Source organism: Macrobrachium nipponense, chromosome 30, assembly GCF_015104395.2.
Source record: "Macrobrachium nipponense isolate FS-2020 chromosome 30, ASM1510439v2, whole genome shotgun sequence".
Lineage (NCBI taxonomy): Eukaryota > Metazoa > Arthropoda > Malacostraca > Decapoda > Palaemonidae > Macrobrachium > Macrobrachium nipponense.
Window position 1 is genome coordinate 32,355,716 of NC_087218.1, and position 15,647 is coordinate 32,371,362.

Genomic DNA, 15,647 nt, shown 5'->3' on the forward strand with positions numbered 1-15,647 from the left:
TGGAATTTGGCAGATATAATTTATAGCAGCAAATGTCAGTACAGAAGCCAGATGGTGGAGTCTGCCTTCATTAAACATAGAGAGGTAATGAACATCTCAAGGGTGCCTGGGATGGATTCAGATATCAGAGAAAAGATCTTCCTTCAACAGATGCTCAAGAAGATTATAGTTCTAATTTTATATATATATATATATATATATATATATATATATATATATATATATATATATATATATATATATATATATATATATATACACACACACACACACACACACACACACACACACACACACACACACACACAGGCAGTCCCCTGGTTACAGCAGGGGTTTCGTTCTTGAGACACGTCGTAAGCCGGAACATTGTAAAAAATACTAAAAAAAACCTTACTTTTAATGCTTTGGGTGCATTGAAAACTATGTAAACTGCATTCTTATTGCATTTTTCGTAAAAAAAAAACCTTCAAATATTGATTATTTTTAATGTTTGGGGTCATATTTTATCTGCCAGATCAGTGTTGTAGGCGTCGTAACCCTGGAAATAATGTCTGATGAATATAATTAAGAAACGCCTTAACCTCGGAACGTCGTAAGCTGAACCCGTCGTAACCCAGGGTCTGCCTGTATATATGTATACAGGTACTATCCTACTTACAACCAAGTTTGGTTCCAACCCACTGGTTGTAAGTCAGAATGGATGTAAGTCGAACCTTGGAAAGTGGCCAACATACTGGGTAGGGTATACTATCAAACCTTTGCTATATAAAAGTGCCTACTTAGTACTGTAATGTAATGTACAATCATTATTTCAATCTTTTTACCATAATGTACTTCTACTAATACATTTTAATCATTTATGTAATAGCATATATTACGTACAATCAGGCATTGAGTTACAATGGGGTTAGGTTCTTGCATGCATGTCAGAAGTCGATTCTTACGTAAATTGGTTTGCAATTCAGTCTACAGTACAGTTAATACCAAATGATGCTGCAGTTGGGGCAGGGTAACTCAAACTGATCCTGCCTGAGTGATGAGAGTTCTCATGAGATAGCTTAATGAGTGCATTTGAATAAAGTGATGAGGTAAGATTCACACACACATTATATATATATATATATATATATATATATATATATATATATATATATATATATATATATATTCTGTCGTGTCTCTGATTATTAAAACATCAAGAAAAGGAATTTTGTTTTCTGTTTTCCATTCAACTTTAAATTTGATGCTGGGCACTAATGCGTTTAATTTCGAGAGGAATTCATTAAAATTGCCCAACCTATTATCCCAAATGTTAGGATATCATCCACAGCATGTTTTTGGGTTTTATTGCATTTATTACTGTAGTTTCAAAGTATTCCATGTACAGATTGGCTAGAACAGAATTTAACTCTGTTGTTACAGAACATTTTTACCAGTCATATATATATATATATATATATATATATATATATATATATATATATATATATATATATATAGTATTATATATATTTTGCTGGCTCATGAGCTGGAATCAAGAATTCAAGATGTACAGTGAAACTCTTTACCCACAAGGCTATCACGAGAGTTATAAGTTGATGCTGCCTCTCACCAAATCCCTGTTGCGCTCATGTACTATATGAAAATATATTAATTCCAAGGTAGAGCGAATTAGATATTAAAGGACATTTGTACTTAATTAAAATGTTTGTGACCAGTAAGTTGGTGAAATCCTGTTTACAACAAAACCTTATTATTACTGTACAGTAACTATAATTAAAAATGTGCAGCACCGCTGCAGAAAGGAAGCAGTGTGTTCACTGAACAAGCAAGTCATTTCTGGGGATTGCATTAAATTCAAAATGTGAGAGCACACCTAATTCCACTATCCTCCTCCTCCTCCTCCTCCTCCTCCTCCTCCTCCTCCTCCATGTGTGGTGTTTTGGGGACCTGACCTTTCAGTGAAAGCTTGCCATGACTCACAATGCCCCAACGTGGGACTTGATTGAATGTCTATAGGTCTTGTTGATAACTATCATTGGCGCGTAGTCCCCACAGACATTATATGGCTTATGGATTTGTGTATGTACTTGTCTTGTTAGAAATTTGTCAAAGCATGCCTTGGTGCCGTCTGTGTCTAATTAGTCTTTTTATTCATTCACAAATAAAGGTGGTGTGTAATACATATATATATATATATATATATATATATATATATATACATATATATACATAATACATAGAGAGAGATTTTAGTTAGTATAGGAACATATGCGCAGTAATAACTTCAATGCCAATATGTACCAATAGGTTTTTTTTTTCCTTATGCGTTTGTACGTACATATGCTGTGCAGGTTTCAGGTCTATTTTTAGAAATCTGTAGCCGTGAGACTAAGCAAAGAGAAAGAGGGAGGGGATCACCTTTCTCTTCAAACAGTTGGGCACCAACCCAAATACCTATGATGCTCTTATGATACCCTGGGTCTTGACTCTCATATGACCTGAATTAATATTATCTGGACATTTTCTTTTGGCTGTCGAATGTAGCTGCTTGTCATAATAATAGATTTAATAAACTAGATTTCTGTATAGAAGTGTGGAATAGTCAGCTCAGTTCCCAAAAAAACAAGGGCTGGAAAGTAAGGTTTTAATTTATGTCAAAACTAAACAGATAGACGCGCCTCTTCAGTTATAAAAGGTTGCACTTAGTACAATGATTATGAGAGAGAGGTTAATCTGTAGGCCTAATGATGGACTTTAACCTCAAAGTTGGCTGATTTTGTCAAATTGTGAGGTTTGAGTAAATTTCTATATGGGATTTATCGAGAGAGTTTTTGTAGGCTTACCTGAAATGCAAGAAATTTTATCACAATGGTCTAACTGAGTTTATACCGACATGTATGTATGGTGTGCCTACACGGTCTCCAGAACTAAAATTATGAATTTTGAATAAACTGTATGAGCTTTCGCTGTAGTTTTTGTAGGCCTACCTGAAATGCAAGATAGTTTATATGACGTCATACTCAACGGTTTGCTATGCATACGCAGTCGCAGCAGGGTCGTACCCGGGTTTTTTTTTTTTTTTTTTTTTTTTTTTTTGTGGGGGGGTCGCTTTTCTAAAAACTGGACCTTTTCTTCTTTAAATGTCATTGCATGTATATAGGTATATACAAGATGAAATAGTTGAAAATATGGACTGCCAGAAATTTTGAGGGGTCGTTCGACCCCCCCCCCCCCCCATCGGTACAGGTCTGCGTAGACTAGAAGCGCAGCGCCTAATTATCTGTGATGTGGTGGTGTTCAGAATGTGATTTCTTGGCGGCTTATCTGGCTGATGATACGATGACGTCACACCTTTTTATTTTCTCTAAGGTGTTTCTTGCTTACATTTTGTCACCATGATACGACTGCATGTGCACAAGTAATGTAGGTCTAGGCCCATCTCAGTTGCATGAACCTAACAGAAACAAATTATTATTTTTTTTTTTCGAAAGTAATAATATCATGGAAGGAATGTTTCCGGTATCTTCTCTTTTGTGCATTTGGCACGGAGCCCCACCTCTTCTTCAAGTCAACAGTGGCCTTCAGTCGGAACTTGGCAATTGTGGGTGTAGGATGTGCGCGTGTCTCGTCCTCCGGCGTAAGTGTTTTGTGCTCCACCTGGACGTCCGTTTGGAGCGGAATGCATTTTGCTTTATATGTGTCTGTGCTGTGGTGTCTTTGCCTCTCGTTATTTGTCGGGCCTGGACTGGACAAGCTGCTGCGTTGCGCGTCCCATCGACCTCTGTAATAGTTGTAATGTTATACTGTATTTGTTAAGGAATATACGAAATGTGGAGTTTGGTTAAGAAAATGGACATGGTTTTCAACTGTGTATTAAACACGTGCTCAACAGAATTGCGGAAATATAAATAAAATTCAACTCAAAGAAAAAAATACTCTTTTCAGAGAAACTCTGATAGTGATGGCGTCAACGTTATCCAATTTGGGATTTGTTTATGATCCAGCAGCGACGTGGATGACCTACCCCGTATTACTTATAGTAGATTTCTTTAAGTTATAGAATTTGAGTTTAGACACTTACAGACCTCAGGTGTATTAGGTATTGTAGATTAGCTTTATTATTTTAGGTCAGGGAGGGTCAAATAAGGATGTCACCGGAAAAATTAACGTAAACAGATCTCGTTAATATTTAGGTAATACTGCCAAACCCCCCCCCCCCCCTCCCCCCACCAATCGTTAATCCTGGTGGGTTATATATGATGTGTGAATGTAAGTCTCAAAATGTGTTATATAAATCTGTGTTTGCTTGAGAAATTCTAAAGAAGAGCTCCGCTCGGAGATAACGTTTATGAATGAAATATTTTGAGTGAGCAATATAGAAAAGTGTATAGGTCTATCATGCAGGACATGTGAGATCTTCAGGTGTTCAAGCGAAGGTGCAGTGCATTAGTACCTTAATATTTCTCCTTGTTTTTTTTATTATTTACTTGTTCCATTTATTAATTTGTTCATGTTATCTGTTTTTATGCATTTCCAATGACCTGTTGCCATTTTTAAATGAACGCCATATTCTTTGGAAGCTTGAATTTCAAGTCAACGGTCCCTGTGCTGTGGTGGGTTTGTTCCTTATGAATAGGTTCATCTTCTGTACAATGTATAATGGTGATCATGTCATTTCTGACTGTAAAGTATTATGAATAAAGGACTTGGGTCTGAGGACCCAACGGACTTTTCTCTCTCTCTCTCTCTCTCTCTCTCTCTCTCTCTCTCTCTCTCGTCCTCTCTCTTCTCATCTTCTCTCTCTCTCTCTCTCTCTCTCTCTCTCTCTCTCTCTTCTCTCCCTTTATTAATGAATCCAATAATGATGATGGTGATAATTTCTGATTGTATCATGAAGAAAGGCGGTGTATGTATTCGATAATAAGAGCATGTTTGTTTTTGTGTTTTGTCAGACGACCTAACTGATTTTTCTTTTGTCCTTTTCCAGAGGTGGTTCTCCACAGCCCAGCTCTACCGCGGGAGTCGTCGTCGAAGTCGTGCTCCATACGTGCAGCAGCAGCAGCAGCAGCCCACGTGTGTGGTCGTTATTGTCACCGGTGTTGGCGGGGAATTGGTGATGAGTGATATTCTGAGTGTCGTCACATTACTCCTCAACGTGCCTTTGATGAAGTTTGCTCATATGTGCAAAGATAAAGTGGAAATCCGCGAGGAATATATCAGTTTCATTCGTTGGTTTTTCTTTCGTTTCGGTGGTCTTGGAAAAAGAGAGAGCGAGAGAGAAAGAGAAGGAAGGGCGCACTCCAGACAAAATTCTCGAGTCGTTGGAAAGTAAAAAATAAAATATGGTCGGTGTGTTCAAGTGTGCGAAGAGTTAAAACAAAACAAGAGCGGCTTATTGCATTGAGATGATGATTCTTTGATTAATATGACAGTTTACAAATCAGGCCTGATGTTTTTTGACGGCTCTGAGGCCAAGAGAATCCACAAATCTGATCTTCCATTAGAGACTGTGAATGTTTTTAAGATTAGATAGACGGTCCTTTGCTGCCTACGGAAAGCATTAATTCTATCATCCCGTATCAATGATGGGGGACGGAAACGAACAAGGTGGGGGAGGAGGAGGAGGAGGTGGTAGCGGCGGCGGCGGCGGTGGCGGTGGAGGAGGTGGAACAGGTGTCGGTGAAGGGGATACCGCCCTCGTGGGTGGGGGAGGAGGGGGGGAAGTGGTGCCCTCCTCGGAAGCTGTAGTAGGAAGTGGAGGAGGAGGAGGAGGAATGGTGATGAACTCCAGTGAGGCCATCGTGAGGATTAACGAGCTCGAACGACTCTTCTTGTCGGGTCCCGTGGAGAGCTCTGGCCAGAGCTACTCCATGGAGACCCTCCTGGACGTCTTGGTGGTCCTCTACGATGAGTGCACCAATTCGTCCCTGCGCAGGGAGAAGACCGTCTCCGATTTTATTGAATATGGTGAGTACTCGTGCTGGCGTTGACATTGTATGGTTTCTATTTTATTCCTGTACGATATTTTTTATTTTTATTTTATTATTTGTACCAGGAAAATGTTATGAACGTCGTGGGGTTGCAGTTTTCCCTCATTTTCTGTTGTCAGGAAAATATTAATCGTAGTCAAGATTTTAATTTTCCCTCATTTTCTGTAGTCAGGAAATTGTTAATCACAACATAAACTGATAATGATCTTTCCTTTTTTATTTTGACTGTATGTAGCTTTTTCATATATTTTTCGTCGATCTTAAAGAATAAATTCACAGTTTGAAGCTGAGCATGTTTTCTCTCCTTTTCTCTATTATTATTATTATTTTTTATATATATACACTGATGACATAAAATATATTGACTATGAGAAATAGTTAAGAATTTTGTGAAAGGATGTACCATGAAATTTTCTCATGTTTTAGTGTAGTTTTTTTTTTTTTTCCCTCCTATAATGACCATGTCCTCCGTATTTTGTAGTTTGTATCTGGATAAAGGAACCATTAACTTGACTTAGTATGTTGTGAAGTGCCTATTAGTTGTATAGTGTAAGGGTATATACATCTTTCATGGGGTGAACCAGTTATGCTATTTAATTTCTCTGTGTTCATGAGAAAAGGATTCATTTCGAAATGTATAAATCGACTAAAAATCCTCCGGAGGGAGAGACAGCATTGTCAGTGCGCCTTAATTAAGGTGGTCTGCAGCGTCCCTTCGGTCCCCAGGTTTTCCTCCTGTTGCACCTCGACAACGTTTGTACTCTCAGTTTCCCTTTCAGCGCTGAATGACCTCATAGGTCACAGCGCTTTGGCTTTTGGCATAAATTTTATATTCCGTTTCATTCACTGCAATTAAAATGTTAGCCAGCGGTTAGATAGGTGTCCCTTGATTGACTGTTGTGGTTTTGTTGACATGACTGATATGAATGTAATTGTGGTGATATTATTATTGGCTTGAAATTCAAGTTTATGTTTCATTAGGAAGCAGTAAAAGGAGGTAAAGGGAGAGGCAGAAAGAAGAGATCTCACTTATTAAAAGAGAAAAAAGAAGATAGTCAATAGATGCAAAAGTTTTCAAATGCAAAGAGAAGACTATTGGGACAGTAATGCAATTCAGCCTTCGCATGAACTTCCGTTGTCTCTTATATAACATGAGACAGATATGGCGGCCATTGTTGTCTCAAGACAAACGGAAATTGGTTTGTGGCTTTGGAAACTTCACCGGTGGCTTCGTGCACCTTTTATTTACTTTATTTATTTATATATTTACTTATTTCTTTATTTAGTTTTCCTGGGAGGGACAATTATCCATAATGTTTTGTAATTCTTCTAGCTAATGCAAACTGGGCACTGAAAAGATAGACTGGTTGATAGAAAATAATGTTAACTTAATTGGTCAAAGAGAAAACTGCCTTTTAAACGAGTTTATGCAAAGTAACGCCGCCTATATATCTTTACTTTGTCTGCGAAATATTCCAATCGCTTTTATAAATGAATTACTTCTTAGAATTTTTTTTCTTGTGGAATATTCCCGGTGACTCATCCCTTCATTTTGGGTCGCTCTTAAGGTTGCTATTCATTCCTCCTCCTCCTCCTCCATCTCCATTCTCTTCGGGTACCCTAAGCCTTTCATTTTGTTTTTCCGCTGCTCCTTTTCTTTAAGCGTTGTCACATATTCTGTGGATGAACTGTATTGTTGTAAAGCCTACTTGAGTAAAATTGTTTGTACGAGCTGCTTTGCTTCAGTGTTTAAATTGTATGGCCAGTTTGTTTAGCTGAAGCTTCTAATAATCTCATGTTACCAACACTTATAAATCTTGACGAAGTCTCTCTCTCTCTCTCTCTCTCTCTCTCTCTCTCTCTCTCTCTCTCTCTCTCTCTCTCTCTCTCTCTCTCTCTCTCTCTCTCTCTCTCTCTCTCTCATTTCTTGTTCGGGGGATTACTTGGTGTTTTCTTTTGTGCCAGGTATGGGAAGGCTGACACGAATATTTACTTTGATATTTGTTAGGAGGGAAACGGCGAAGACACGCCGGGCAGGAGTGGCCTTCCTTAAGGACCTTTGTGTTAGGAGCGAAAATCCGGTACAGCGAGTGCACGGTTATAGGTGTTGGAAGAAACGGCTTTGGGCTTTGGGAGGGAAGGTGTGTTCTCGTCCTGTTAACAGGAGGAAAGGAAAACAATAGTGTGACTGTAGGGGGCGCTGTCGGGTGAAGTGCCCGAGTGAGAATGTTTTTGTTTGGGCGGCCTCGGGGGGCTGCAACAGCGCGGCAGCAGCCCTTTTGCCTTCCGAACTCCCCGGGGCAGCTACTTAATGTACCATGTAGTACCATTTCCCCTACGGGTTGTTCCAGGAGCAAGAGCCCGTGCCAGCACAAAGTTAGCTTAATCTTAAACAACCATTTCTTCTCCGAAAGCGGTTCTGCTGTCAGTACACCTCGTAGTCATGACTCGAGGTTCTTTGCAGCGCCCCTTTGGCGCGTAGCTGCAACCCCTTTCATTCCTTTGACTGTATCTCCGTTCATATTCTCTTTCTTCCATCATACTTTCCCCAGCCCTCTCCTAACTATTGTTTCATAGTGGAACTGCGAGTTTTTCTTCCTGTTACACCTTTCTAGCCTCTACTCTCAATTCCCGTTTCAGCGCTGAATGACCTCATGGGTCCCAGCGCTTGGCATGTGGCCTAAATTCTATAGTCTTTTCTAGTCTCCTGTTCATATCCTCTGCTGCTGCTCCTGCAGCTGTTGGGTGTGGCAGCTGGGTATTTTGCATCCGTCATGCATGACCCCGCGGGCATTGTTTGAAGATAGGTCATCGCCTTGGCACCCTCAAGAGTCCTGGTTGCACCTCTATAAGGAACAACGGGCCTAATGATGATGTTCTCAGTGACGGGATGGAGAGAGCGCCATATGGCATGTTGTGCTGATTGGTACTCATACCCCGTGCACGAATGGATTGCTTTTGAGAGAGAGAGAGAGAGGAGAGAGAGAGAGAGAGAGAGAGAGAGAGAGAGAGAGAGAGAGGTGGCAGCCTTTGAGGAGAACAAGTGTGTGTACTAATCGCCTTTTGATCCTGTAAACGCGAGGGATGATAGCGGGTAATTATTTTTTCTTTTATTACACTAATAAGGAAAATGTTTGTGATCATTGTTGTTATTCTTCCCTTAACGAGTTTACAAATGAGTTTTATTTTTTGCGTTTTAATAACTTAGTTCTCTTTTTTGTTTATCTATTCTTTCTGTATTTTCCATTGCCGCCTCATCTTACCAATGAACATCATATTCTTTGTAAGCTTGAATTTCAACCCGGTGGACCCTATGGTGGGCTTGTTCCATATGAATAGGGTTCATCTTCTGAATCATCATCATCATCATCATCATCAAGAAGAAAGTATCAAGAAAGAGAAAAAATTCTTAAGTATCAGGAACTGAAAATAGAAATAAGAAAGATGTGTGCATCATCTGTCAGTCCTAGAGGAAGGAAACACTTGTAAATGCTAGTCAAAAAGACTTCAAACACTGCAAGACATTGTCACCAAGAGGCACAAATTGAAGGACCAGAAGAAAGATGTTATAGATAGGGTTTTTAATCTTACAGCATCAGTCACCTACATGGCATAAATCCTGCTGTTGTGCATTCACAGACAGGCAAAATATCAAGACTAGAAGCTTCCGGGTCAAAAGCCCAACAAAGAGGTAGTTGGCCTAGCAGCTCTGGTGCTTAAAATTTACGAAGTTCATTTGAAAGACTTCATTGGGACCTGTGTTTATTCTGCCAAGTTTCTTCCAAAGAACGCCTTCATTTTATATGTAGTACTTTCAGTGTGAGCCAAATAGAAGTTGCAAAATTTGGCCAAAAGCTAAGAGTTGCATTGTCTGACTGTATTGACCTAATGTCTGCAGTGGGAAAATACCATTTGAATTGCTACATACAGTTCCAGAGAAACACAATGAAGAAAAAAAAGGGATGAGTCATCTGAATTAGCAAGCATGGCTGAAGAATGAGCTGCAGCTATCTGTTGCTCATGGTCACAGTCTTGAAGTTAATGGACTTTGGTCTAGGTATTGTCACCTACTATGTTCACAGACTGACTTAGAAGTGCGAGCCTCTTGTTTGGGTGGAAGAGCATCTTTTGCTAATAAACTGGAACAGATAGTTGGAGAAATTTATGGATTTCGTGTGTTGCAAAAAAGATGAAAAAACTGAGAAACGAACTGTTGTGGTTCCTAAAATGCTTTCCCACATCCATTGCTGTTGTTCTTAATTCATCAGATGAGACTATCACAACGACAATTTTCTTTTAGCACTTAAATTAAGGATGGATGTTTTGAACCATGCAGAGGAGCCAGCATTTCAACCAGTGAAGTACATTCTTGCATTCCAGAAAACCTTCAACCTTTTCCTACAATACTCTATGGTGTCCAGGATGCATGTGATACCTACCTTAGATTGTCAGAGATGAACGTGATGAAACTAACAATGATGCCACCTCAGTCAGAGAGAGAAATGAGCATAGCACAAGACATTAGATATGGTGTCAGTGGTGGAAAACTATGGACACCTAAGCATGTAGGTCTTGAATGTTCTATAATATGACATTTTGGATTCTAGTCTGGTTGGCTTGGACACGTTCCATGCCACAGGTTGCTCCCTGGCAGCTGGCCCACAAGCTGAAGAAGAAACTCGAGGTGCCAGAGACCCTTAACACCTTAATTGAGCCACAGGAGCCTGTAACTGCCACTGCAAGTGCAAATGTGTAAAATCCAGATCAACTTGCACTGGTAGTTGCAGGTGTACAGCAGTGTATGAATGCTGTCCATTGAACTCTATCAACACTGGTATTACAAACTTCCATTCTCTCATCCGGAGTGCAGAGACTACTTATAGCTCCTTGAAACAGCTGCTTGAAAAGAGTTCTGATCCGTAGTAGGTACCTCATGAATGAGTTAATATTTGTGACTACAACAGAATACCTTATTTTATACCACTGAAATCATTTACAGGTCTGTTTCTGGATCTGAGGTGACAAGGAAATAGACACCTTTCATATGCTAATGGGGAGTGTGGAGAATATGGGTATTGATTATATTTATATTATATGCTTCATTGTTGGAACAGTAACATAATTTTGAAGTTGTAGCTACAATTATGTGTTTGTAAATTTGCTCTGAAATTCAGAAGTCTGACGAGTTAGTTATTTTGTAGGTTATATCTTCTTTATCTAGTATTCTTTGTTTATTAATATTGTATAATATCTTGTAGTACATTGGATATCTGTATAATCGACCTGAAAAAGACTAAATATCTACATCCACATAAGTGGAATGGTACTGATAAATACTCAGCAATATTACATTATATATATTATTATATATATATATGTATATCTAGATATATATATATTCATATAATATATCTATATATATATATATATTAGATATATAATATATATATAATACATATATATATATATGTGTGTGTGTGTGTGTGTATTAACTCTCATAAATTTAATGATGCCAGGAGTTTTTGGACAAAATGGGGCAGTATTTGTGAAAGAACGTTATAATAAATTACCAAAATGTGTTATATTTTTGGAAAATTATCACTAAATTTGTAACATTTACATAAAATAATTGACAAGTGAGGCGTGATTTTGTATGAAATATCTTTCATTATATTATGCCAAAAACCGCCGAGTTATGAGCAATGGAAAACACAAGCGGGAACAAACCTACGAAACTTGGAAGAATGAATATTAGTGAGACATTCTATATCCTTCATTGACGCACTATATGTATGTGTGTGTGTACCAGATGTGTATATTTACTTAGTACTCGCACTCACAGAGGTACAGTTATTTGATATACTGAAAATAATTTTCATTATAAATTTGGTACATACATACATAGGCTACAGACATACCTTGAGTGAAGGTGAAAGAAGGCAAAGAAGCGCGAGCAGTGGGCCAGAGTAGGGGTTGAGGGAAGGGCCGTTTTGGGTGCTTCACATTTGTGGGGGTAACTATTTTTGGCAACCGGAGCAAGGTTGGACGCATGCCTTTCTCTCTCTCTCTCTCTCTCTCTCTCTCTCTCTCTCTCTCTCTCTCTCTGTGGAGTGCATGGCTGTGTTCTTTGGCTGCTGCTACTGTCGTCGCCTCTGTCCTGTGTGTTTGCATGATCATATTTTGTCCTTTTTCTAAAGATTTGTCTGAATTTTTGTAACCATTATCATATTTTATGATTTTTCCTTGCTGGGGGGGGGGGGGGGGGTTAGGTGCAGTCTTGGCATTTCTTAAGGTGCATTGCTCCGTCCCTTTCGCCCCCTAGCTGCAGTCTCTTCCATTCCTTCTACTGTACCTCCTTTCATGTTCTCTTTCTACCATCTGACTTTCCACCTTCTCTAACAATTGCATCGTAGTGCAACTGCAAGATTTTCTCCGGTTACACCTTTCAAACCTTTTTATTTTCAGTTTCTGATTCAGCACTCACTGACCTCATAGGTACCAGCGCTTGGCCATTGACTTAAATTCTGTATTCTGATCTAATCTATGTGGGGTTAAGATGATTGTGTCTTTTTTTCTGGTGAAGTGTTGTAACTTGAGTGCGCATATGCTTACATCATGCTCTTACAAAAAGTCAGTTGATCCCATATTGAAAGATTCAGTACTTCTCTATTTTATTTTCTGGACTTTTAGCTCAAGGAAGTTAAAATATTATTTGAGATTTCTTTCAAATTACGTCTCAGGAAGGTTTTCCACAAATTCTTCTGCTTAGGCCCACCCGAACTATTAGTCCTCAGGTTCGGTATATGTGTAACTCCAGGTGTGCACTTGTAGGCCGTTTTCTGTGTTCATGTATGGGGCCGTGCTTGTCCATCTTATTTTTGTGCGGCCCTGTGAGGTCTCTCTCTCTCTCTCTCTCTCTCTCTCTCTCTCTCTCTCTCTCTCTCTCTCTCTCGTGTGATGTTTTATGTTCCTGGACCCAAAATATTGATTTTATTATCCCGAATTATTTTGATCATACATGGTTTTAGTATTACTGGATTTTATACTAATCTAAACATTTTTGTTGTTGCTTTCACGCGAGGACTTTTTCAGGGCTCTGTACTTTTTGTGCAAAAGATCTATAAATAATTGTGTGTGTGGTGTTCGAACGATGCATAAATCTGTGATCAAGATTTCCTTTTCCCAAACTTCAGAGAAATAACCCCCTTTCCGGCACGTCATTTATTAGAGAGAGAGAGAGAGAGAGAGGGAGGGGGGTTCCAGTTGTTCCCGTAGTAGCCAGCACGTAACGTGTATAAATGTAAAATAATTGCAACGCAGTATCCTCGCTCCCCATGGCGTATGGGCTCCATGTATATGGCAGGTCACGTCAGCTGTGACAGCTCACACCCACCGAGGTCCTTAGCTCCCTTGCGCCGCTCACGCTCTGTTGCTCTGCACATGATGAGAGCCTTCTGTTTCCTCACCTTTCCTCCCTTCAGTTCTCTCCTTTGCCTTTCCTCTCCTAACTTTTCTTATTTACCTTTTTCACCTTTACGTTATGTCTTTGTCCTTGTCTCTCTCTTACCTTTCCTCCCTTAACTCTTTTTCTTTACCTTTCCCCCCTGAACTTTTCTGGTCCCACTGTTATGTCTTCCCTTCCTTAAGCATAAAATAGGGTAATATATAACCCCTTTTTAAATGGAATCTATAATGACTAACACTAAACCCACTTGAATGAGCGATTTTACGATATATGTTAAATTCTGTTTATTGTTTGCTCTCTCTCTCTCTCTCTCTCTCTCTCTCTTCTCTCTCTCTCTCTCTCTCTCTCTCTCTCTCGTTAATGGGCCCTGTCGTGAGTCACCCAGTAGGGTTACGATAAGTTTTTTATTATTTTTTTTCATGGTATGATTAGAAGCCACCAACAGAACTGGCAGTGTATGTTTCTCCTAGATTTGTCCCCCTCCCGTATTTCTCCCTTACACGTGCTGTAGGGGAAGAGGGGTGGAGATTTATGGCAGACAATATGCGTTCTTCTGTCTCACTTGAGTCGTGACGAATAATAGAGAGACTGGCGTCGATTGGGATTTCAGGGTAATTCGTAAATGATATACATCCACACGCATTCTCTCTCTCTCTTTCTCACTCTCTCATCACTGTCGGGGATATATATACCCAAGGATCTAGTTCTCATTAAAGATGGCGATTAGTTATTGCGAAGCGAACTGGACATCTCGCGCAGATAAGATTCATTGACATTCAACTCGGTTTTGATCTTCCCTTTGGAACTTTGTTTCGAGGGAAAAGAGCTTACAAAATTTGTATTAATACTGTTGTTGTTGCTGTTATTCAGAAGATGAAGCCTATGCATGTGGAGCGAGCCCTCCAAAGGGGCCGTTGACTTGAAATTCAAACTTCCTTAGACTTATGGTGTTCATTAGGAAGGAAGAGAGGGTAAAGGGAAGTACAGAAAGAAGAAATCTCACTTATTAAAAAGTAAAAATAAATTAATGAAAATGTAAAAAATCTCGCTTAAGAAAAAGTAAAAATAAATTGATAAATAGGTAAAAAGGTATTAAAATTCAAGGAAAGTAACATTAGGGAGAATAGATGGAAATTGAAACTTAATTTATGATTGTGATGTTACAATGATTGACTTATTTATTAGTTACCTATATTTGTCTCTGTTTTTTAGTTATTAGCTTTCCGTTGGGACTTTGTTTCGAGGAAAAACAGCCTTCATGCCTACATACTTGCATATGGAAAGTGAGGCTTCCTAATTGACAAGGAACGAGAATGTCTGTAATATGTAATTTGTAGCTTTGTGGACTTTTTGAAGTATAATATGAGTTTGCCATGCCTAAATTCCCTTTCTCAGCCTTTACTTTTGAGAGAGAGAGAGTGAGACTTTGGTCATTGGTTAATAGCAAACAAGCAAGAAAGATATGCCCACCTCTGTGTCTTCTGATCAAGAATCAAAGCAAAAGTTCTCTCTCTCTCTCTCTCTCTCTCTCTCTCTCTCTCTCATACAATTATATATATATATATATATATATATATATATATATATATATATATATATATATTTTTATTTGTGTGTATTTCACATTTGGCATATGCAGTAATGGATTGTGTTCTTGGCACATGCACTGTGGCATTTTGGAACGGTTCAGTATTTGTTCGTCCTTCAGATGATCTCTGTCACGCTAAACAACAAAAAATATATAATGTGGGAAATAATTTTACGGGGCCATCGTTTAGAATGCGCAAGTGTGTGTGTTGGTTCAGAACACCTGGCCTTGTCTGTATGCCTCGCTGTCTATCTACATTTAGTGAAAGGTGTGGTATATATATGTATATATATATATATATATATATATATATATATATATATATATATATATATGCGTGTGTGTGTACATACATGCATACTATATATGTAATTGTAATAGCCACAATGCCCTCATAACTTCTCAATTTTTTTTTCGGGATAGGTACACTTGATACTACAAAGCCTTGAGATCCAACTTCTAAGAAATATGAAGAAATCATGATGTCCGGTAGTGGGCAACGAACCCGCTATACCATATCACGATGAGGTCACCTTACACGACCTGACCACAAGAAGGATAAAAAGTCTGTTCCCTCTCATCCATTCATACATACATACAT

At 38.9% G+C, this 15,647-nt stretch overlaps 1 protein-coding gene across 1 annotated transcript in view; it reads left to right on the forward strand.

The window, feature by feature from the left end:
* LOC135202409 (serine/threonine-protein kinase Genghis Khan-like) overlaps positions 1-15,647 on the forward strand; it is a 366,963-nt gene that overhangs the window by 7,369 nt on the left and 343,947 nt on the right. The window contains 1 exon segment of the mRNA XM_064231803.1: positions 4,991-5,970. Coding sequence (XP_064087873.1) covers positions 5,586-5,970 — 385 coding nt within the window. The 5' untranslated portion in view covers positions 4,991-5,585.